The sequence below is a fragment of the Pyricularia oryzae genome, chromosome 1 (genome assembly GCF_000002495.2).
Source record: "Pyricularia oryzae 70-15 chromosome 1, whole genome shotgun sequence".
In the NCBI taxonomy this organism is placed as follows: Eukaryota; Fungi; Ascomycota; class Sordariomycetes; order Magnaporthales; family Pyriculariaceae; genus Pyricularia; species Pyricularia oryzae.
Window position 1 is genome coordinate 3,246,227 of NC_017844.1, and position 22,093 is coordinate 3,268,319.

Here is a 22,093-nt window from a genome sequence, read left to right on the forward strand (position 1 = left end):
ACAATGGAAGTGACGGAATTTCTCACAGGAAGGGAAAAGAGAAGACCATCGCAAGCGTGGGATGGATGGCCAAGCAAAGAAAGACCTTAAACGGATTGGTCGGGGCCACCATCATGGTACTGTATCTATGTCCGAGCCAGCCGGACTGGGAAACCGGTGTGAAAGATATCAAAAGCTTGCTGTCCTTGGTCATATTTTCTCCGTCATCGTGCCATCGACTTATCCGTTAACCGATCAATGTGGGGGAATAATAATGGCCCTATTCGGAAAGGCGTGCACAAGAAAACCACACCCATGTTCAGCCTATGAAATTGAACGGGCTTCGGGTGCCTGGAGGAGCAAAAAAACAACAACAAAAAACACGGGGCAAGGGCGGGGAGGGCAAGGGAGGCTTGCCATGGGACCAGCCGGAATCTCCTCCGGTGCGGGTTTGGACAACGGACAACTTTTTCCTGGTCCCCACGTTTTTTTTTGCTTGGTCGCCTGGTTTGCCTGGTTCATCTTTCCAAATTCCCACGGCCCGCCCAGTAAAAGTCAACGGAAAAAGCGAGGCAGCGGCACACAAGGTGCAAAACTTGGAGCAGAAGCAAAACGGTTACGCCACAGGGGAAGCCGGAACGTCAATAATGTGTCTTGCTAGGCGTTGCTTACTTTCAAGGCATTGGAAACATTACGAAATAACCATCAAGTATTAGCTAGCATTGAGATAAGTAGGTATACCTACTTCCGTACCCACCGAGGTGGAAATTTTGCCGTCGGCATCGTGTTCGAATTTGCACTGTATGTTCAGAACATTGTGCTAACCTTTTCGGACCGGAGAGAAACCGCCTATTGGCAGGCATTGAAAGCCCGTTTCGAGCCACCCGGTATGCAAGTCCTGAGAGTGGCAAATGGGCGAACACGGCAAAAACTCATTGCATTTGAAGACCCAAGATTTTTTTTCACTGCTGGGGGCGGTCGTTACGGTTGGGAACACCGAGAGTTTGCCGGCCGCGTCGCCTCAGGGGTTTATCCTTTTCTGGTCTATTCTTATTCCCGGGGCACTGGGAGTTTGCCAGTAGTGACTGTGTCTATAGTTGTGCTCTGTCGCTGGCTGTGTTTGCTACTAATTACTGGCCCCCGGTCACAAGCAGCCCCCTCTCCAAGGAAGGCGGACAGGCAAAGAACCCGCATCGAGACTAGGCCACAGTAGTAGCATCGTGATCGGTATGGTCAGAAGTATAGGGTGGGCACGGTTACCTCGCAGTGCCATCCGACCGCCGAAAGTGTGTCTTCTCGAACAATTTGGTCCCCGCAAACAAGACATCTAATAACCCGGTCGAGGGTCCAAAGCGAAGGGGTCCTTTTCTTGCTTCTTGGAAGTGGACGGAAAGCAAATACGAAAAGTAAATTGACAGGGAAAAAAAAGGGTCAATAAGGGGAAACCCAAAAACAAAACTACGTGATCCAAGTGTTGTCGACGGATGGATGGGTGAGTGGGGAAGAGTAAGGCCGTGAAACTATCACCGTCACAAACTTGTCTGCCCTGTTTTCACCGGCAATGCCCACCAGCTCAGAGCCGGCGAGCGGTTGTTGGCTGGCCAGAAAATGCAAGCACAAGGTAATCAAGGTAATTCGTAGGGAGCGTAGAACTACAAGGTATTACGCAGCACAAGTAGCTGCGTAATTTCTTCCCTAGCATACTGGTACGGTAGGCCACTCAAGGAATGCCACTGTCGACATTGCCCAGCATGACGACTACCAATTGTGCTTACTGGCGGCCCTCCACCAAAGCAATAACCACTGTACTGCACGTACTGTATGTATAATGCCTTGCCGACCCTGCTTTTTGTGCAAACCGGTTGCACTAGAGCAGTAATAGCAACACCCTCAGCACAGGCCAACCTACCGAAAAAAAAACGAGCCCATTGACATAATGTCCCTATCTTCCAGGCTGGTCCTGGACAAATCCCGAAGTTTTTCGCCTCTCTATCGGCTTTGTGAAGGCGTGACTTGTTTAACCAGTTTGTCCACTGTATCTTTGCATAAACTGCTAGTCACATCATATACCTCACCGTAGTACGGTGTCCGACCTGTTATACAGTACAAGTAACATCAGGTACAGCCCAGAGCGATACTACACTACATTCTTTGTTGGACACACGTACAGTACAGTAAAAAAAAAAAGGGCCAGGGAGGGGAGGGCGAGTGTGGACGAGGAGCTGTCGACTTTCAAGGCGGGGCGGGGCGGGGCCAAAGAGGAATCATTACTACGACAAGCCAAGCACCCGAGCCAAGCCACACAAAGCACATCCACACGCACACACCCCTTGCGTCTCTCTCCTCTCTCTGCAGCCAGTCCCTCGTCCTTGGCCCATCAGCCGACTGACAAGTGGCAGTGGTGCCTGAATCTGGACCAATCCAGCCCAGAAGTGATCGGCAAGAGAGGACAGACGGCCAAAGGGGGTATCCAACCTGTGGTTCAATTGACGAACGGGACGGGTGTGGATTTAGTTAGTTAGACCACGATTGACAGAGTCGAAAGATTGAGTGTGTGCATCATCCCTCCATGTTCTCTTTTTTTCTTTCGTTCTGGTCTGTGTCTGCATGCTCCTTGCCCGCCCGTTGGCATTTCAGCCCAAGTGGGCAGCAGTGCCTTTTTTTCCCTCACAGTGTCGTATGTACGTACTGCACTCGAACATCCGGCCATTGCCTAGTCAAAAAAGTAGTCAGACCTACCCAGGAGACCCAAGTGGAGGTGCAGGACAACCGATACAAAACAAAGACCCGGCTATTTTGGAGCCTGACTGTCTTGAATCTTTTTTTCCCTCGATGGTTAATAAATAACCCACATGGGCCTCGCTTCTTTGCTCCCGTCCATAGCCTCCTTCCTAGCATTGTCTGAATAAGCTTGCCAGGGCTCATTACTTAGATCATCCATCACTACATGATCATCGTAAAAGCAAACTATTTTCAGTACCAAGCCTTTACCTCTTTAATAATCCGGTGTTGCTTAAGAAGGTCTTGACCACCTCCAGCAGTCATCAACCACCATAACCATAGGCTTTTTAACAGTCCTGCTCGAACTGCTAGTCAACACTCTTTTTATTTTTATTGTTATTTTTTTTTTTCATCCACCGCAACCAACCGAGTTTAACTATACTCATCCATTCGCTACCTTTCAAAACGTTTTACTACCAAGTATCCACTATCAACGCATTACATTAATACATTTACCATACAACAAATTCAACATGTCGTCACCAGGATCTTCAGACTACATGCGCATGGGGAGGAGAGACTCAGCTTCGAGTAGCACCAAGAGGAGCTCCAGACCGAGACTCCTCCGAGCTTCTGCAACGGAGCCGTCCTTGTCAGCATCGACAGCTACCCATGGAGCACTTGCTAGCCCTCCGCACTCATCGAGCAGACGGGCCACCGATATACTAAACCGAGTGGCCTACATCAGCGGCACATCGCCGCCCTCCGGTCAAAGCCCACTATACGAGGGCATGAATGAAAGGAACGACACCTTGTCATCATCACCTACTTCTCACAGCACTGATGAATACTACACACGTCCTCGTATGTACCACCCGCTTCGCCTGGAAACGTCCATCGGTGTGTATAGTAGATGCACATATAACTAACTATAGCCCCCAAAGACGCCTCAGAGAGGTACTTCAGCTTTCCCAGCTTCGACACTTGGGAGGGCCAAGAAGACAACAAGGACAACGAGGACAAATCTGGCGATTGAAGCGAAGCCTTATCAGTCCTGGCACCAATCAACGACAGAGGCAGGCCAAAAAGTTTCTATTCCATTTCCTTCTCCAGGGAAGCGGGCTTGTCTAGAGGCGCTTCCCGGAGCTACCCAATAACGATGACGATATAATGAACCACCAAAACGATAGCCCCCTTATTACCACCACAGAGGAATCAGCCATCCGGATCGACAGCACCATCAGCTTACGAGGATCACAAAAACCTATTCGGATCGAATGCAGCAATACAAGCGCAGCGTCGAGACCAGGTTCTAGCGGTAGACATCGACGATTGGGACCACGGCCAACCAGAGTACTGGGCCGGGATTTCATGATCGTCGTTGCACAGAGCTGGGGCCGGTGTACAAGTACATGGGTGAGGGACGAAGTGACAGGGCATGCAACAAAAGGCCGCTCGGGACTATTTTCCGGGCCGTGTCTTCCTTGTGTTGTGTTCTATCCGTCCAGTCAACGACCGGCGTTGTGTGGAGGAGTATTTTTTGCGTGGAATGGAAACCGCGACGAATGAGAAAGGCGATGGAGCCATGTAATTGTGGAGAAGAACCACTTACCAAACTCGCATGCATAGAGACCCAACGCCTCTAGCCGAGCATGACGCTTAAATGGTAGAAAGAGAATAACTAAAATAAAAACAAAATTGATACCAAAACAACCTATTAACCCCAGCCGGGGAACCAGTGCTAACGTGGGAATGATCAACGTGCCTGCAAGTCCAGATTCTATACCTCGTCCATCGCGTTGATACAAGCCACCAAACAACAAGGATCCCAGCCATCCGGTTGCTTGTCGCATCTGTTTCCCTGGAAGCAGGCAGTTTTTCTCCCGTCGTGCAGAACGCAGCAATGGTTACAATGACGACTGCCATGGCCCGGGGGATCGCATCCGAACGCCCAAACCCCTGAGGATCCAGGTCCTTGACAACGGAGAAAGCAAATACTATGGTAGACTAAGGGCGTGTGCGTCAATGAAAGGCGGTCTGGCTTGAGACTTTTCTTTTTTCTTGTCTAGGGGAAAAAAAACTCCATGTGGGGGGCCCGGCTGTCTTTTTTTTGCTCTCTCTATTTTTTTGCTTTACACCTTATGAAGCAGCCTAAACTTGGTTCAGTTAGCATCACAGACACGAAGACGTAGCTTTTCTATTATCAGGTAATAACTTCGTTGATTTCTTCTCGATGATGTTATTTGCTGGATCAAGCGTCCGGTTGGTCGAGACTATCCGCCGGATTTTGGAGGGTTTAAACACTGCGTACGACACGCCTAAAAGAAAAACAGCCGCACCTGCACGCGCGCCTGATTAAAAACAGGGGTATACGCAAAGCCATACGCCGTAGTTCGAAGCCCAAGCGGGTGATGAAGAAAGAGACGAAAGAAGAACAAAATAGTCCCTCACACCAACCACTGGGTGACGAGTACCCTATGCACCCGGTGATATTTGGGTCGCATGTTCAGCTCCGTTCTGCCTGTTGGGAGAAGAACGATACTCTTGTTTTTTTTTTTGTTTTTTTTAACTCGATAGCCCTCCCAAAAACCCCCTGCCTATTCTCACCTGACCATGACTGAGACCTTACTTCTAGCCACCAGCAAAGCCAGCGGCAGAGCATGAATAAGGGCACGCGACACTAAACCCCAACTACACCACCAACGAGGATCCAGGGGTAGTGCTGTTACCGTACAGTAGATTGAACAAGTCGGCGGGTGCTGCATCTGACAACAACGCTTCACTTGTCTCGTCCTCACCGCGCAAGCGGTTCGCGGTTAGCCCGGCGGTGTTGACAGGGCGACTCGACAAAGGGTCCTGTCTTTGCTGAATGTTGCCTGGGTAAATTGGAACGCTTTGAACACTGTTTGGGGGTAATTGTACAGCTGGCGGTTTTGGCTGTTGATGCTAAGAGGTAGAGCTAATCAGACCTAGTTCTAAACCAGCAAAGTGACGGAAGTTCAATATGCACTCATTATCTTCTGTGCGCTGCCAGGCGTATGTAGATATGATGGCTGGCTATGACAGAAAAGTGTCTCGATCGTCGTTTCAAGGTCCAAGCGGTCAGGCACGATCAGGAGGATTCCTTTTGATTCAGATTACTGCCCACCTAGGGTAGGTAGGTAGGTAATTACCCAGTGACAAGATGGCAACGCAGGCAGGTAGACAGAGAGTACTATTATTAACAGCACATGCCATCAAGGGCACGCCCTGCGCCAAGTGGACAATTTTCATTACTCATATTATGGAATGACTTTTTTATTCTTTTTTTGTGCCAGTGGGGTATAGTCAGATTATGAAGGCGAAAAAAGAAAAACTTAAGTTTACAATTATTCAGGCAAGCCCATACATAGCAGATTAAGCCGAACCCAACTGGGCACGTAGAAGAAGGCGAAATACTGGTCGTCAGTTGAGTGTCGAACCGAGATTTCGCAGGATAAGCGATCATGATGAAAATCAATATAGTAACCCCCCATATTAAAAGTGCACTGGCTGTATACAATCTTGTATGTCATGGAGCTTGCCAGTATGGTGTGAAGAAACTCCACAAATGTCAATGCTGTCTGTCAGGTAAGTCAGGGTAGGTAAGCCTTAGAAGGTAGGAAGCCAAGATGAAGGGTTACCCCGCTCGCCACGACTCTTTGCCTGCTTGGAACAATAACTGAGCAAGCCACAACGAGTGACGAAAAAAAAAAAAGACCAAGTGAGTGTGAAATTTGTGGCTTGTCTGTGGCGCATGCGCGGGTCACTCTTTCTCAAAGCCCTAAACGGTCGACACCCAATGAAACCAAAGATAGCTCCACCACAGGTCCACTCTATCATCCCTCTCTCTCGGCCTAGGAGACCACACAAACGTGAGGAAATTTCATTTTGCTGCCAACTAACCATCAAAGCAACCAGTCCGCCAGCACACATTGTCCACCGCCGAGACAACCGAGTGCAAATATGGCTGTCGGAAAGTACGATATCACCAGTTTGAACGCACCCGAATTATTTCGCAACAAAGCGATGATTTACGTGGGGAGCTTGAAGGCGGGAGGAACACCAAAAGGCTGACCAACCGACTTCTCCCCGCAGGAACAAGAGATTGTCGAAGGGCAAGAAGGGTCTCAAGAAGAAGACCCAGGACCCCTTCGCCCGCAAGGACTGGTACGGAATCAAGGTCAGTCTACAAAGAGATTCTAGTGGGAGGGGTGAAGGCCAGGATGGTCTTGCACAAGAAAACCAGCAATACTAACAAGATTTGTTCTGCGACCCCAGGCTCCGGCGCCTTTTAACATCAGGGAGTAAGGCTTAGTCTCACATTCATAGACGATATCGACGAAACAACCGCCAGCCCGAGACGACTAACACGGTATTACTCTTTCATTACAGTGTCGGCAAGACTCTAGTCAACAGGAGCAGTGGTATGAAGAACGCCAACGATGCGCTGAAGGGCCGCATCTTCGAGGTCTCACTCGCCGACCTCCAGAAGGACGAGGACCACGCATTCCGCAAAATCAAGCTCCGGGTCGACGAGGTCCAGGGCAAGAACTGCTTGACCAACTTCCACGGTCTTGACTTCACCAGCGACAAGCTGAGGTCGCTTGTCCGCAAGTGGCAATCCCTGATCGAGGCCAACGTCACGGTCAAGACCACCGACGACTACCTCCTTCGCCTTTTCGCCATTGCTTTCACCAAGCGCCGCCCCAACCAGATCAAGAAGACCACCTACGCCGCCAGCTCTCAGATCCGTGCCATCAGGAGGAAGATGACCGAGATCATCCAGCGCGAGGCATCTACTTGCACCCTGCAGCAGCTCACCAACAAGCTGATCCCCGAGGTCATTGGCCGCGAGATTGAGAAGGCCACTCAAGGCATCTACCCCCTGCAGAACGTAAGGATATTTTGGAGCAATATGCCTTGGATTTTGTGGAGGGGAAGCCACGAAATCTAAATCAGATTGGACTTTTTGCTGACGAGAATCTCTATGATTTAGGTGCACATCCGCAAGGTTAAGCTGCTGAAGCAGCCCAAGTTCGACCTTGGTGGCCTCCTGGCCCTGCACGGCGAGTCGACGACAGACGAGCAAGGCCAGAAGGTTGAGAGGGAGTTCAAGGAGCGCGTTCTCGAGGAGGTTTAAAGGGAGCAAATAGGGTGCGTTGTCTTTTGTTGTTGGTCAAGGAAACGGCATGGGGCACGGTTTTTTCTATCAGGCAATACCTCTTTTACCAAAAAATAGGGCACGGGGTTTCTTGCTTTTTATCTCTCTTCGGTTGCATTTGGCGTGGCAATATCATGGTAAAGCCCAGACGTAGTGCCTTGTACCCCATGTGTGCACTGTCTGGGAGGCGCTGCTATGAATGAAAAGGAAATGAACTTTAACGCACCATTAGCCAGATTCTTGAACTTGAGCGGCAAGACATTTGGAGTCACAGGCGTGATGTTTTCCTCGCGATTAGTGATTTGATTTGTTTCTGGAGCCATAGATTTCTACAGCGGGGTGGAGTCTTGGATGCTTGCACCTTGACAACCAGGCAGTTGAATGGTGCAAAACCAATTCCGGGACAGCATCTTACTTGTACCGGCTTTTCCCATACCTGCCTCTCGGGTCTCGAACAAGGCATGCGGCGTCTGCAGTGTTACTCACTGTATTTTTGAAATTCACAACCATTCAAAGACTTGTGGACTAAGGGTTGGCATGGGTCAGCAGCATGTGGCAAACAACCAACCAAAAACGCATACGGTACGAAGGCCTGGAGAAAAAAAAAAAAAACAGAGAGTTAAAGGAAGCATCCAAGGCATCGTAGAGGTAGGTAAAACTCGCGGTAACCACATTGCAATGCAACCCTTGTCCAAAGACGGCAACCCCAGATTTCATTCCATTCTCGGTATTTAAACCCATGGTTCAAACAAACCTGACTCGGGACTACTCATGTGCCCCTAATATTGCAGCTTACTTTTGGTAGGTTAAATACGCAGTGCAACTACGACAACTTGCACATTTGGCAGCTTAATGTTCTCTCATCATCGATCGAGATTTGGAAATTATATGAAAAGAAAGAGCAGAAGAAAAGTTGACAAGCGATCCTGTTGTTTGACTACCTGATCTGTGTAAGTGAATTTTTTTTTTTTTTTTTTTTTTTTTGTTTTCTGGTATTTCTTTCGTTCGTTTGATTCATGCAGTCAGTTTCGCGGTGAATGTTTACTTCCTTTTTTTGTCGCGCCTCCCTCCATCTCTCTCTACCTTCTTCCTCCGTCGTCGTCCCAACGTCCAGACGTCATAGATCGCTTCTACGGTCATTGTGTGGGCGGAGTTTTCAGTCAAGCAAAATGGTCATGAGGGGTTCCCAAATGCTGCGTGGCCATCTGAAGTAGCTGTACTAAAAGCAGCTAGAAGGCTAGCATCGAAGGAAGAAGAGTGAACAAAAAAGATCAGGTAAACATTCGGATCATTTTTTTTCGACAGGCCTGCTTCCCAAGTCATGAAAGATAGCGTGTGGCAAGTATGCACCTCATCTAACTTGGGCTTGTTTGGCGCCCTTGTGGACAGCATTAATGTCTACGCGTGCGTTGGTCGTTTTATCCCTTTCTTTTACCTTTTGTTAAAATTTCCACCCTCCAGCAAAAGACGTTAAGCTGAGAGAAATTTGATTCGCTGTGCTCCTGTGGCCAGAAAAGAACAATCAAGGATTGTCCCCATATTGTACGACCCAACCACACACTGCACCCCAGTATAAACACTTCCGTCATAAAAGAACCAGTTCTTACTTCCGAAGTCAATTTCAGCAGCGTCCACCGGACTAACTTGCCCCCAAGTCCAGTGGTTCGATACCTAGCCTTAAGGCAACACGCAGAGCAGCGAGCTAGCAAGCATTAGGGGGCCCCCTTTGGCCAGCGCTTGCTGCGGGGCAGTACAGCTATCACCAACCGAATGGTTTCTTGTACCTAGGTACCTACGCACCTAAAAACCTACCTTTACCGACTTGCCTGCCGCCTGGATTCTCTTTACCTTGCCGGGTATTGGGATTGGATCTCATCTCAACCACCTGCAAACTGTCTGAACCTACCTACCTACCTACCTACCTACGTGTTTGTTGGCTGACCACTCTTTGTGTGTGGGTTGTGTGTGCTACTACCAACAGTTAGCCAACAGACAGAACGGCCAGACAGGCAGTCAGACACCTCACAAACCACAGCCTACATAGTCAACCCCATGCCCCTTGACAGCTTCGCAGACGGTCTGAAAGGATACTAGCCCACCAGGTTCTGACCTGCCTTTTTTTTCTTCTTTTTTTTTCTCTCTCTTTTTACGCTCTCCGCCACAATCCAGCAGCTATATCCAGGGAAGCAGCAGCTGGCAGAAAGGGCAGAGATAGGATAAAGCATAAATCGTTGGGGAGCCGCTTTTGCTCTTGTTTTTCAGCTCAACGTCTTCGGAGCAGTGGGCCATTTTTTGCTGTCTAACTCGTTATTCGACCTATTTACCACTCACGCACTAGGTACCGACCTAAGTAAGGTGTGCTGGGCTACCTTTCTTCATTCCGCCCATTCTGTCATACTACTCTACTTGGCCCACCCACACGGACGCAAAGCCGGGCAGAAAGTATATGCGAGCCATCAGTAGATTTACGCGCACGACTAACAAGGCGCTCTTCAACAACCTTTTTGGAACTTCTTCTCTTCCCGCCAAAAAAGAAACCAAATACTCACTGTTTGGTTCGAATTCATCCAATTCGAGTTTTAAGAGCAGCAACTTTGGGGGTACGTGGGAGTTCGAGTGATCGAGTCTCTGTCTGGGAGCGAGAGAGCGGTGGGTGAAAATGGCGGTGGCATCAGAGGACTCATTACCGACGCTCAAGGTATTGCTGGTTGGGTCGTCAAACGTCGGAAAGTCTGCCTGTGAGTTTGTCTTCGAGCCTCGGCTGCCTCGGTTGCCGCAGGGTTCGGCATTGCTTGGCCCTCGTCTTCCCGTGGTTTTCTTTTCTTCTTGCTCTGGTCTACCCGGTGCACCTGGCTTCCAAGCAATGGAAAAGAAGAAACAAAATCTTTCATGAGTCTCTCGCATGAACTCAAGATATCTCTATGAAGGACACATGCTGATCACGTGTTTTATTTAAAGTACTCACGAGGTACTGCCACGACAAGTTCGAGCCAGAAGATGCAGCAGCAACAATTGGAATTGACTACAAGGTCGGTCCACGCCTGTGCTATCATGCTCTATTCTCATTCACCATTATGCGGAAAATCATCACCACCTAGTCGCATGGAAGCGAGTGGCATTTCCTGGTTGCATGTCTTATCTGCGCCTCAAGCTCACGGACTACGAGACATAGCCCGAGAAAACAGAAACTGATGAAATTTGCACATATAGCGGAAAAGGCTAGCTGTCTATGGAAAAGCATACCAGCTCAATCTGTTTGATACTGTAAGTTTGAGTGTCAGCCTTATAACTTGTATCACCGCAACAGATCAGGCTGACCATTGTTCCGACTTGAATCGGGATTCTTGTAGGCTGGCCAGGAACGATTTCGAACCTTATCGACAAGCTACTACAGGGGGGCACACGGGGTAATAATTGCATATGACATCTCGAATAGGAGGTCATTCGCGGAGCTAGGGAGATGGTTTGACGAGGTCAAGTCAAACACCGTGGCTGAGATTGCGCTGTTCCTGGTACGTGAAGAGAATCTCACAAAGGATGGACGGTTGTCACTCCCACTTTTCACCTGATTTGCTTCAATTTTTAGCATCCAGTTGACCTCTGAAGCAGGTGGGCACGAAGCTCGACATTGCCCCAACAAATAGGGCCGTGTCATACGAGGAAGGTCTCGCCTTGGCGCAGGCCAATGGAGCGCAGTTCTGCGAGGCCAGTTCCAAGACGCGAGAGAACGTACGAAAACCGTTCGTCGACATTGTCAACCGCATCGTACAGGAGCCGGTACTGCTGAAGAAAGTCAACGCATCCCGCAACAGTTTGGGCACCGTAAAGGTCAATAAGGCAAGCGCCGAAGATGCCTCGTGGCTATCCTGTGCGTGTTGATATAAACCACGAGTCGCAAGAGAGGGAGAACAGAATGGGGGCAAACATGGAGGGAGGCAGCGTTAGCCAGTTGCTTAATCCCAACAGCCTTGTAATGTGTATTTCCAACAAAGACTGCAGGAGCGTCACGGAAAGGTGAAAATGTTGGTTCTATTCTTAATTTTCTTTCTCTCTTTTATTTGCCAGGTACTGTCATGGGATGATAGAGATGCGCACCTGAACGCATGATACCCGGGCTCTTTTTGGCTTTATTTTTATTTTTATTTTATTTTTGGATCCCGTCAACGGAGAGAGGGTCTATCTTTTTCGACAGTATTGTTTTCGTTGTAAAACCCCCTTCCAGGAGCCCATCCCAGCTCATGTTTGCCAGAGGCATTCGGTAGTATTAATGGTACAATTGTTACATTTATATGACATAGGAGGAATCTATGATAGAGGCCATTGGCTTATTCTTTGGGGTCGAGGAAGCGCAGAACAGCTATCGAACGAGGTCAGTATATTGCATCTCATCTGACCAAAGACTGACCAAAAAGACCAGATATTTATCGTACCTTGTCTAAACTCCTCGGGCTTCTCCGAAATGACCCAGTGGCCCGAATCTATATCCGCGAGCTCGAACCGGGGGAAGAAGCGACCGACGAGGGGCAGGGCCTCGTCGGCGACGTACTTGCTCTTTGTGCCCCTGACGAAGAGGGCGCGGCCGTCGAACCTGACCTCGTCCGGGTTCTTGTACGGGAAGTCGCCCATGTGGTTCAGATTCCTGGCGATGATGTCGAGCGGCACGCGGAACCTCTGTACCGGCGAATCGGGATCCGGACGGTGCAGGTTCCCGAGCAGAAACTGGCGCACGGGCAGAGAGGGCTCGACCGGGGCCAGGATCTTGTCGGCCTCGGCCTGCCGCGTCACTCCGGCCCGGTCGATCTCCTTCATGGCCCGGATGTACTTGGCAAAGTCTGACCCAAGCACGGCGTCGACGGGGGCGTTGTCGACGGGGATGACGTCCTTGATCAGGGATGGGGAGTGCAGGGCGAGGGTCATGGCCGTTTTTGCGCCCCTGAGGTTGTTTTATGGTTGCAAGTCAGTCTACGACGTGTAGGCAGGGAGAGTGTGCTTTTCATGTGCCCGTCTGTCAAATACCGAGTCATAACAAATGGATAGAGTGACAACAGACATGGAGTGACCGATTAGAGTGGGCGACGAGATCTTGTGCTCATCGATAAAGGCGGCTACATCGGCGGCCATGGCCGGATAGTCGTGACGGGGAGCATGGGGAGATTCGCCATGGTTTCGAAGGTCCTGAAGATGGGAACAAAATTGACAGGATCAATATCTAGTCGGACGCCATGATATTCAAGCCCTGGAAGGACAAGGCAGGCTCATGAGTTGCTCACCAAAGTGTATACGTGCCGTCCCAGATCACGTGCAAGAGCCCTAGGGAGTTGGTATCGTATTAGCTACAAGTATATAAATATAAACAGATATGTGTATACCTTGACTATATATTTTAGTTTTGAAAATGGTACATTGACATATATCAGCGAAACCATCACTTCCCAACTTACTTGCTAATGCTTCTGTTGTTCTTTCTGGAGCCGAAAAGCCCGTGCATCACCAATATGGGAGACGTGTGCTTGTCGGCCACCGGCTTGGCTGGCTCGTGCAAGTCATAAGAGAGCTTGACCGTCTCTATCGGACCGCTTGCACTGGCGAATCCCCTTTGTCTGCTGTACGCCGCGATGCTGCTGGCGAACTTGGTCGATGGCGCCATGGACGCCCGGCTTTGGAGCCGACATGACCTAAGTACAAGCATTTTTGAAGCCAAAATTTAGAAGGCGCGCTTTCTGGAAAAGAACAAAACAAAAACCAAATCAAGAGCAAAAGCGGTTTTGTGCAAATCTCTTCTTTGGGGTCGATGCGATGCCAAGCCAGAAAAGTCGATTTGTTGTTGGTACTCTTATCAAATTTCGTCATTCCTTTGTTTATCTGGGTTAGTGTCTCCCCTGTCCGTGCTCCACTTAAAAAAAAACCCAGACCCAACTGGATGCCCGGCGCAGGTAAATCGGTCCCCTGTGGACCCCGAAAAAGATAGAGCTGTCAACCACTATATTTTTGGCACAAAACACCACCCAGAGACTCTTGCTTGTAGGGGGGTATCACGAGAAAAGGAGAGGCATAGAAAAAAGAAGGAGAAAAAAAATAATCAAAGACCGCCTCAGACGCCATTGTCCTTCTTCCACTGACTCAACCAAGCCTCAATCCTGTCGACATTGGCTTCCATTTCATCTGTCGTGTTGCTCTGCAGCTCCACTACGATTTCGGCATCGTAGGCATCCCGTGCTTCCTGTAGCAGCACTTCCATGATCTCCGAGTCCAGGTTCTCTTGGAGTTTATTCTCGGGGTAGTTTCTGTTATTCCGGATCGATCATATTAGCGAGGTCGTTTTACATTAAAATAAAAACCAAAAAAGCCTCTTGATCACTGACCTCGCCTTCAACCTATCATAATGCGTTGCTGAATCCGCCCTCAGCACAACGACCAGGTCAATCCAGCTTTTGGGAAACAGGTCACAAGCATGCCAGTCGATGATGCAGCCGCCGGCCTTTGCGTCATCCTCGATCGCATCCAAGAGCTGTTTGAATGTTTGTTGCTCAGAGTTAGCGATTGTTTCGAAATATATATGTGCCCTATCTCCTCCTTGTATATGTATGTAGGTTATAATGTATTGCATGTAAATTCTTCTTTTCTTTTTTCTTTGGCTGAACTTGGAAGGAGGGGTTTTGGCGATTGATGGTAACAGGGGGGTATGAACGATTTGTTTTTTTTTGTCTCCTTTTCGGGGACATAGACACAACAACGGGACAGTAAAGCAGTAAAAATAAATGAAAAAATAGAAGAAAAGGGGAGAAGAATAAATCAAACTGAATAATACGGAAACATTACCTTATCCTCGTCCACAATCCAGGACTGATATTCCTCGTCCCAGCCCTCGTGGCACTCCTTGTCTTTGACAATGTGCGTGACCGATATGTGCCTCAGCCCTGTGCGTTGCGCCAGCGTCTCGCAGTGTGTCGTCTTTCCCGTCCCGGGCGTGCCCGTGACGATGATGTTTGGCAGAGATCTTGTCGCCATGACTTGTTTGTTTGAAGGACTGTTAAAAATTGTTTCTTGGAGTGATAAAATCTTTTTAGAGAAGAGTGTTTGATTTGACGCCCAGTAATCTCAAGTCCTAATCGTTGCGTAAACACTGAATAGTAAAAACCTTGAATCCTCTTGTATAATAAATGTTGAGAGAATTCCTTGTATGATGGAATTTGTTGTATGTTTTTGTCTGTCTAGTCGTAGGCCCCCTCGAAAACAAACACAACCCAGACACCACCAGGGAACCGCACTTGGGTGGAAAAGATGGGTCTCATTCAATTTCATGCAAAATTTCCTCCAAACGAAGCAAAAAAAGTCACGTGCACCCATCTACCTCCTTTCATGTACTCCGTGACAGAAAAACCGAAACCAGGAAACACCATTGTATAGCTTTTGGGAGTACATCGCTTAACCTTCTTTTTATCCCATTTCTATCAAACACTGCCAGCCACGCTCTAAAAGACATTGACCCCTCGCGACTGTCCACACACAAACGTGGAACCAGATCAAAGGAAGGGTAGCGAGTCCCTAACCATGAGTTGACAGCAAAAGAAAGAAGCAAAAAAAAACCAGAAAAGAACAAGCAACCTGATTTATCCCAAAATCTGCCTTGTAATAGAAAAAATAAAGAGCCGCAACACAAAGTTGTATCAAGACAAAAAAATATGGTAACATTGGTATCGCACAACCAAAACCCCTCCACCTCCCACATCTCCCAACCAAATGCAAAACCTAGAAAGCCCATACAGAGCCATGAAGGTTGATCGGTCTTGGTCTCGTGACTACCAGACCAAGTGGGAAAAGAGGGAGAAAAGGAGTCCTTTCTGGACTGTAAAGACCAGTCAAGAGGAATTGAAAAAAAAAAAACATAACTATTGCGTGGCCGACAACTGTCTAATCATTTCCTGTTGTTCGGCCATCATCTCGCCTGGCTTGTCGTCATCATTATCATCAGGCAATACACCATCATACCCAAAAGACAACCGTTTAACCTGTGGTCTGCTCCACCTCGCAAACACCACCGATTTGGGCGATGCAGCGGATGCCGCCAGTCTAGGGGTGTGACGCCTCATGAGCCCAATGGCTGTCCCAGCAGAGCACTATGCGCTGGCGCCGATGGGCTCTGGTGCCTCGTCGACTTGTCCAAGCTGCTGCTGACCATCCTCACCCTCGTCTTCTTCACCGTCATATTCTTGCATGTCCATCTTCTCCTGCTGGGCAATAGCCTGCGCCGAGACGATCTCGGCAAGACGCTTTAGCCTAGGAGTTTGCAGCCCTAAAATAGTAGAGAAAAAAAAAGACAGGTTAGTCGAGGCAACACGAGAGCTGACCGTGGAATCGGTAAGAAAGAAACTCACAAGATGGGGTATAAGTCTCCAGGGCAGTGATCACCCTGGGTTCGGCAATCTCGTAAGGACCGCTGTCGTCCATGTCTACGGCTTGCAGAAGAAGCACGTCACTCTTCTCCGTCACCCTTGAAGCGACAGCCTTCATGATCTCGCCGTTGATGGGCTGCTCATAGTCGGCGACAAGATACTGGTTAAGCAGCTTCTGGATTTGGTTGGGAGAAAGCCTAGGAGGGGTGAGGAGTATTAGCAAACTTTGATGACAACAACAATTGACTTGAAAGGTGTCTTCAACTCACATCCAGCAGATATCTTGAATAATCTCAATGTCGTTCAGGGTAGCCTTCTTGAGCTGAAGAAGCTTGGTTGCTTGCTATAAACGGGTGACTTTGGTTAGCGTTTGTAATACTAAAACAACAACTCAAAAGGCTGCTTAGAAAGGTTGAGTTACCATCAAGTGCTCAAGCTGGAGGGTGCCCTCAGGCATGTCGTGGCTCTTGCACCATTCCTCAATCCTCGTGATGTTGTAGTTGATTTGCAGACCACGCTTCCATGAAAGGAAGTTGCGGCGCATCAGAAGGTCGTTGAAGGCCGTTACACCAACCAGGCGCAGCAGCTCCGTCACTGTCTGCGTGATAATTGAATCCTCCAGGTAGTAAGCCTTCATTGCACGGAAGACGCTGTTGAGAAGGCTGAGCAGGTTGTCCATGCTGTAGGCAGGAGTCGAGTTGCCCTGGAGTAGCTTGCCCAAGAACCGGCTGTTCTCGTTAGTCACGAAGCCAGGTAGCGACTGCGACTCGATGATGGCGGGGATGATCATCTTGTGCAGCTTCTTCTTGAGCACCTTCATCCAGGTGTGGTAGATGTTGAACTCCAGAGACTCGAGGTCGTGCTTGACGATCTCCAAGAGACGGTCATACTCATAGTTGTCCGTCTTCTGGGCCTCATACCAGTCCTCGGCGAGGAACACGAATGAAAGCATTTCATGGACGTTGGAGAGCCAGAAGGCGCCGGGGTTGATGGCATCCTCTCCGTCATGTTGCATGACCTCCTGCTGGATGGACTGCATCACGTTGGCCAGGAAGCGTTCCGACTCCTTTACGAAGCCATTGTTCCACATCTCAGAGGTGACCAAGTTGATGAGGTAGGATGGGAAGAGAACCTCCTTGTCCGATGGAGGGGGGTTGGTGTTGGGTGACGGAATCTTGAGGTTACGGATGAGACCAACGGTAACCTCATCATTCAGGCCCTCCTCGTCAGCAAGCAGCGACTCGAGCTCCATCTCGATGGTATCCGCGCTGGCAACAAATGTTGAGCCAGAGAGAGTTTGTCGGCCACCGCCGGTAACGGCCATAGAGACAGGGCGTGGGTTGTAGGCCATGCTGTATCGGTCCATCTCTCTGGGCTCGGCGCCGGCACTCCTCCGCTTGGGCTTCTTGGCGGATACGAGGTTGATCAGACCGTTGGCAAGCGATGGCGTAGGCGCAGCGCCGTTGGCGATCTCTCCGTTGCCGACAGGAGCGGACCTCCTGGCGATCTCGAGAGCATCCTGGAGCTCGACGAGTTGTTGCCTGAGGTTGTTTTTCTCAGCCTCAGAACGGTTGATGTCCTCCCTAGCCGCCTCCAGCTCCGTTGTAGTAGCTCGGAGCGAGTCCTTAAGTTCGGCCTCTGCCTGTTGCATCCTCTTGACGTTGGCGACCGACTCGTCAAAGTTGGTCTGAAGCTTCTTGTATTCATCCTCCAGCTGCTCCAGCTTGGCGCCGGCAATACCGGCCTGGTTGGCCTCGGTCTGCAGCTCCTTTGTCCTGAGCTCGAGTGCGTTGTGCCTGCTCTTCCACGACTTGATCTGGTTCTCGTAGTTCTCGACCTGGTTCTTGAGGTCCTTGTTCTGGGTCTTCATGGTGCCCAGAGATTGCGTCAACTCGACAACCTTGTTCTCAAGCTTGTACGAGATCTGCTTCAGGTCGCGAGCCTCTTCCCTGACCTTCTTGTAGCCACGGCGGGCAGTCTTTCCACGCCACAAGCTCTGGATGAGGACAATCTTCTTGCGGTACTGGCGCCACGACCTGAGTTGCCTCCTTGAGCGCCATACCCTCTGAATGAGGAGGGCAGCGTTGCCTACACGAGTCTCCATAATCTCCTTCCTGCGCAGGTAACCCTTCATGGCAGCCTGGGCGAGGGTAAGATCGTTTTTGATTCGCAAGAACGCCTTTCTTTGCTTGTGTCCACGCCACACCCGCTGGATTGTGGTAGCAGCCTTGGTGACGCGCAGATCCTGGGCCTCCTTGCGAGCCTTGTGACCCCGGACAGTAGCCTGCAGGCGGATGATGGACTCGCGGATGGCAATAAACCTGCGGCGGTAGTATCTAGCTCTCAGGTTCTTCTGAATCATGATGGCGCAGTCGTTGAGTTTGCTTGTCCTGAGGTTCTCGAGGAAGGCGAGCATACCGGCGCGGAAGAAAATCTTGGTAAGACCAAGCTGGTACTTGTCCGTGCCCTTGCCAGAGTTCTCGCCGAGGGCCTTCGTCAAGATCGCATTTGCCATGGGCCTGATTTCTGCTGTCCATTGGTTTGAAGGAACCAACATGTAGTATCGGAGAGCGAACTCCTCATATGTCCATCTTGTAGGATAACCAGCACAGCTAATGCGGACCGTCTCAAGAACACCACAGGCTCTAAGCTGGCTGAGAACCATGGGGCCCTCGAACTTCCAAGCCTCCTTTGCCTCGTTGGGCTTGATACACCTGATGTAGTGCACATCGGTGTTGTTGATTGTGTTCATGAGCTCAATCAGCGAAGACCTGAAGATACCTCCGAGTGTCGGCTTGCGGTTAACTGCGACACCAATCTTGCGGCCGGCTGTGGGCTTGGCTACCGCAGTCGAGGCGGAAGCAAGATCCTTCTCACGAAGGGACGCAGCTGCGTCAAGAACCTGGCCAAGGAACTTGTTGCTCGAGGCCCTCAGAACTGCCATGTGTTCATCCGGCACTGTATCACGGTTCTTCTCGATGAAGCCCTCCGACTCATAGGTGACGTCGACAGCATAGTGGCAGACTGTGAAAGCAGACTTGCCAAACCTGGGTTTCTTGTAGAACTGGTGCTTGTCGCCAGAGTAGTGGTGGTGCAGTTTTGTCACGAACTGCTCATCGGAACCCATGGGCAGTCTTGACTCCTCGTCTAGGAGTGAAAGAATACCCAACTTGCCCTCAATGAGGTCAATACATGGCTGGTTGTCTGCGAAGTCGATAAAGGTCCAGTCGATTTGCTCCTTAAGATACTCTTCCTGCTCCAACTTGAAAACATGCTGGTTGAACTCTTGCTGCAGTTTCTCGTTTGCGTAGTTGATACAGAACTGCTCAAACGAGTTCTTGGCGAAATGCTCAAAACCGTAGATATCCAACACACCAATGAAGCACTTGACCCGCTGGATAACTGAATCTGTGGCCAAACTCCTGTTGATGATGTCCACCAGCCAGTCGAACAGGCTCGAGTAGATGAACTTGGCGACGGAGTCTCGGACGACAATAGCCTGTGCCTGTGACAAGTTGGACGTGATCTTCTCACCCCTAGTGACAAGCTGTTTTTTAACGATCCACTTGGCGAACTCGGTGGCATCGATGCCTAGGATGGCACAGGCCCGCTCCAGCGAAGGTTCAGTTGGTGCGAGCACACTGTCGGACCGCGAGGCAGTGATCTTGACGTTACCCAGGTGCAACAAACCAGCAAGCAGTTTGAAGATCTCATCCTGTTGGGCATCAGTTACACCAATGGTCTTCAAGGAGGCCTTTGTCGCCATGAACTCGGCCTTGTCGTCTACTCCGTCGATCGTCGGTGTGTTGCCCTGGTTTAGGTACTCGAACTCCTCGATGGCCAGGATCCCAAGTTCCTGCCTCTGCTGATCACTGACACCGGCTACGAGCTGGTAGAAAATGTGGTAGTTGCGCTCCTTGAGAGGCTGGAACACAAGCCTCGAGCGCTCCAAAAGGTATGTCCTTATCTTTGCGCCGATGATGTTGGTATTTTCGTCAAACATGATCTCGATGTACTTTCCGAAACGAGACGAGTTGTCATTTCTGGTCGTCTTGGCGTTACCGAACGCCTCCATAATCGGGTTCGTTGCCAGGATCTGCTCCTCGGTCTCGCTCATAGCCTCGGCGCCCTTCTTGGACTTGCCGCCGGGATTATTTGGAGATTCTCTTGTCGCAAAGTACCGCATGATGTACTTAGCACTGACGGTCTTTCCAGCACCGGATTCTCCCGAAACGACAACGGTCTGGTTCTTGTTATCCCGCAACATATCCATGAATGCTTCTTCGGCAATAGCGAACAAGTGGGGAGCTTGAGTTGCCCTCTGCTTGCCTGCATATACCTGCACCATGCCCGGAACGTAGAGGGAGTCGACGCGTGCGAAGGGGTTCGTGGCTATCAGGACTATTCCTGAGTATGTGTAGATCTCTTTCTGTGCGTATCGAAGCTTGATGGCTTGCAGAACTGTACGAGACACAGCCTCTGTTAGTACTGGGATTCTACAAAGCTGCAAAACGCTTCGGGTCTTCCTCTCTCATTCTGCCAGAGGCTTGCATACCGGCTGGTTCGTTTAGATGGGAAAGATTCGTCAAGTCATCACTAGCTTCGAGCATCGTAGGATTCATCAATGGTGGTAATGAAGGGTCACTACCGCTCTGGAGTGCCTCCAGGGTGACCTGGACTTCTTTGGTCTATACATGACGGTCGGAGGTAGAAAAGTCAGCGAAATGCTGTGGAAGCTAGACGTGGGCAAGATCCGTTGTTGTTGACGTCTTCACAGGAAAACAAGACATGCGTACCTCGCCATTCTCGAGCTTGAAGGTGAGTATCACTTTGGAGCCATCAACCTTCTTGTTGACCACCTCGGAAGCAACCCAGCCCTCGTTTGCGTCGGGTTGCCAGGCCCTCGTCCCGACATCGTACGTCTCCGCCATGTTGATCTGCCCGTTGGGAGGCCGTATCAGTCGCGGTATGCGCTGGCACTGGCTTCAGTTCTGATCAGGACAGCTTCGGTTTTATGCCCTGCTGTATTAGGGTCGACAGATTTGATTTGACGGCGTGCAGCAGCAGGCACCGGGAGCGCGAATGCAGGATGTTTCGACTGTTGGGGATTTGTCGCGTAAAGGAGAGGAGTGGCTAGACACTAGGGCCAAAACAGTAACGAGCGGTGGACGGCCTCGGCGAAATGCATTCAGACGTCAAATTAGGGGAAAACTGGGGGATCAAACAGCTATGTGAAAAAAAAAAATAGATGCACGAGAAGAAGAGGCAGCACCAGAACAGCAACAAAACTAAATGGCAGGCCCAAGAATCTCAATTTTTTTTTAAGGTCCTTTGCCTTTGTAGCTGTTTTGCAGACTTTCTTGCGGAGACTGAAATTCTCCCAGAAGCCAGCAATGCACAGTGACGCTGGATGGCGGGCTGCAGATGTGATGGGCGAGGCAGTGTTGGAGCCACAGGCAACATCTGACGGGCCAGTAAATAGGTGGTCAAGGTGGTCTCAAGTCAGTTTATTCTTCAGTTTGGGGCTCCGTAAAAAAAAAGGGGGTTAGCATTATGGCGGAGTGGGTAGGGAAAATATCGAGGGGCCCCCTAGCTCTTCGGGGAGCAGCCGGCCAAGCAAAGCAATTGGAGGAGTCTGACCAGATGAATGGAGATCGGTAGCATCACGTCAAAACGGCTGGCCGACTGATAGTGTTGTAGTGGGGGACACCGCAGAGACACTATCGAGCTGTCAGGGCTGGAGGTTACACCTGTACTTCAGTTTACTTTAGCGATCAATTTGGAGGAGCCAGGCAGTGCAAGTGCCAGTGCCAGTGCC

At 50.0% G+C, this 22,093-nt stretch overlaps 7 protein-coding genes across 7 annotated transcripts; 3 read left to right on the forward strand and 4 right to left on the reverse strand.

Annotated features, from left to right (window-relative positions):
• Nucleotides 1-941: 941 nt before the first annotated feature.
• On the reverse strand, nucleotides 942-2,920 carry MGG_14565 (uncharacterized protein; the record flags this gene model as incomplete). The annotated part of the gene is made up of 7 exons (XM_003709605.1): nucleotides 942-1,043; nucleotides 1,507-1,631; nucleotides 1,798-1,846; nucleotides 2,050-2,072; nucleotides 2,303-2,454; nucleotides 2,669-2,692; nucleotides 2,832-2,920. 7 exons carry the CDS (start codon nucleotides 2,918-2,920, stop codon nucleotides 942-944), a joined length of 564 nt encoding a protein of 187 aa, XP_003709653.1.
• MGG_06918 (uncharacterized protein) lies at nucleotides 2,860-4,483 on the forward strand. Its single transcript, XM_003709606.1, has 2 exons — nucleotides 2,860-3,564; nucleotides 3,645-4,483. Exons 1-2 carry the CDS (start codon nucleotides 3,234-3,236, stop codon nucleotides 3,734-3,736), a joined length of 423 nt encoding a protein of 140 aa, XP_003709654.1. The 5' UTR covers nucleotides 2,860-3,233; the 3' UTR covers nucleotides 3,737-4,483.
• Nucleotides 4,484-6,684: 2,201 nt separating this feature from the next.
• Nucleotides 6,685-7,861, forward strand: MGG_06919 (40S ribosomal protein S3aE; the record flags this gene model as incomplete). The annotated part of the gene is made up of 5 exons (XM_003709607.1): nucleotides 6,685-6,698; nucleotides 6,817-6,901; nucleotides 7,000-7,025; nucleotides 7,114-7,615; nucleotides 7,718-7,861. The coding sequence occupies 5 exons, from the start codon at nucleotides 6,685-6,687 to the stop codon at nucleotides 7,859-7,861; spliced, it is 771 nt and encodes a 256-aa protein (XP_003709655.1).
• Nucleotides 7,862-8,173: 312 nt separating this feature from the next.
• Nucleotides 8,174-12,172, forward strand: MGG_06920 (rab protein). The gene is made up of 6 exons (XM_003709608.1): nucleotides 8,174-8,832; nucleotides 9,538-10,620; nucleotides 10,841-10,911; nucleotides 11,093-11,146; nucleotides 11,233-11,394; nucleotides 11,492-12,172. The coding sequence occupies exons 2-6, from the start codon at nucleotides 10,542-10,544 to the stop codon at nucleotides 11,759-11,761; spliced, it is 636 nt and encodes a 211-aa protein (XP_003709656.1). The 5' UTR covers nucleotides 8,174-8,832; nucleotides 9,538-10,541; the 3' UTR covers nucleotides 11,762-12,172.
• On the reverse strand, nucleotides 11,943-13,765 carry MGG_16211 (uncharacterized protein). Its single transcript, XM_003709609.1, has 5 exons — nucleotides 13,324-13,765; nucleotides 13,153-13,192; nucleotides 12,933-13,057; nucleotides 12,313-12,815; nucleotides 11,943-12,239 (listed from the first exon to the last, which is right to left on the reverse strand). Exons 1-5 carry the CDS (start codon nucleotides 13,569-13,571, stop codon nucleotides 12,208-12,210), a joined length of 948 nt encoding a protein of 315 aa, XP_003709657.1. The 5' UTR covers nucleotides 13,572-13,765; the 3' UTR covers nucleotides 11,943-12,207.
• Nucleotides 13,695-15,184, reverse strand: MGG_16212 (uncharacterized protein). The gene is made up of 3 exons (XM_003709610.1): nucleotides 14,702-15,184; nucleotides 14,245-14,390; nucleotides 13,695-14,166 (listed from the first exon to the last, which is right to left on the reverse strand). Exons 1-3 carry the CDS (start codon nucleotides 14,888-14,890, stop codon nucleotides 13,974-13,976), a joined length of 528 nt encoding a protein of 175 aa, XP_003709658.1. The 5' UTR covers nucleotides 14,891-15,184; the 3' UTR covers nucleotides 13,695-13,973.
• MGG_16213 (uncharacterized protein) lies at nucleotides 15,140-21,798 on the reverse strand. Its single transcript, XM_003709611.1, has 6 exons — nucleotides 21,072-21,798; nucleotides 20,831-20,963; nucleotides 16,697-20,736; nucleotides 16,545-16,618; nucleotides 16,258-16,472; nucleotides 15,140-16,175 (listed from the first exon to the last, which is right to left on the reverse strand). Exons 1-6 carry the CDS (start codon nucleotides 21,204-21,206, stop codon nucleotides 16,000-16,002), a joined length of 4,773 nt encoding a protein of 1,590 aa, XP_003709659.1. The 5' UTR covers nucleotides 21,207-21,798; the 3' UTR covers nucleotides 15,140-15,999.
• Between the last annotated feature and the right edge of the window lie 295 nt (nucleotides 21,799-22,093).

Bases quoted from the DNA above. Each gene is read 5' to 3' on its own strand.
- MGG_06918 (XM_003709606.1), top strand. From the start codon at position 3,234: ATGTCGTCACCAGGATCTTCAGACTACATGCGCATGGGGAGGAGAGAC. The intron at 3,565-3,644 runs GTATGTACCACC...TAGCCCCCAAAG, and splicing joins TGAATACTACACACGTCCTC to ACGCCTCAGAGAGGTACTTC.
- MGG_06920 (XM_003709608.1), top strand. From the start codon at position 10,542: ATGGCGGTGGCATCAGAGGACTCATTACCGACGCTCAAGGTATTGCTG. The intron at 11,147-11,232 runs GTAAGTTTGAGT...GGATTCTTGTAG, and splicing joins AGCTCAATCTGTTTGATACT to GCTGGCCAGGAACGATTTCG. The intron at 11,395-11,491 runs GTACGTGAAGAG...CCTCTGAAGCAG, and splicing joins CTGAGATTGCGCTGTTCCTG to GTGGGCACGAAGCTCGACAT.
- MGG_16211 (XM_003709609.1), bottom strand. From the start codon at position 13,571: ATGCTTGTACTTAGGTCATGTCGGCTCCAAAGCCGGGCGTCCATGGCG. The intron at 13,193-13,323 runs GTAAGTTGGGAA...CCAACTCCCTAG, and splicing joins AACAACAGAAGCATTAGCAA to GGCTCTTGCACGTGATCTGG. The intron at 13,058-13,152 runs GTGAGCAACTCA...TCCCATCTTCAG, and splicing joins GACGGCACGTATACACTTTG to GACCTTCGAAACCATGGCGA.
- MGG_16212 (XM_003709610.1), bottom strand. From the start codon at position 14,890: ATGGCGACAAGATCTCTGCCAAACATCATCGTCACGGGCACGCCCGGG. The intron at 14,391-14,701 runs GTAATGTTTCCG...ACATTCAAACAG, and splicing joins GGATTGTGGACGAGGATAAG to CTCTTGGATGCGATCGAGGA. The intron at 14,167-14,244 runs GTCAGTGATCAA...CCGGAATAACAG, and splicing joins TATGATAGGTTGAAGGCGAG to AAACTACCCCGAGAATAAAC.
- MGG_16213 (XM_003709611.1), bottom strand. From the start codon at position 21,206: ATGGCGGAGACGTACGATGTCGGGACGAGGGCCTGGCAACCCGACGCA. The intron at 20,737-20,830 runs GTATGCAAGCCT...TGTCTCGTACAG, and splicing joins CCATCTAAACGAACCAGCCG to TTCTGCAAGCCATCAAGCTT. The intron at 16,619-16,696 runs GTAACTCAACCT...ACCCGTTTATAG, and splicing joins TCCAGCTTGAGCACTTGATG to CAAGCAACCAAGCTTCTTCA.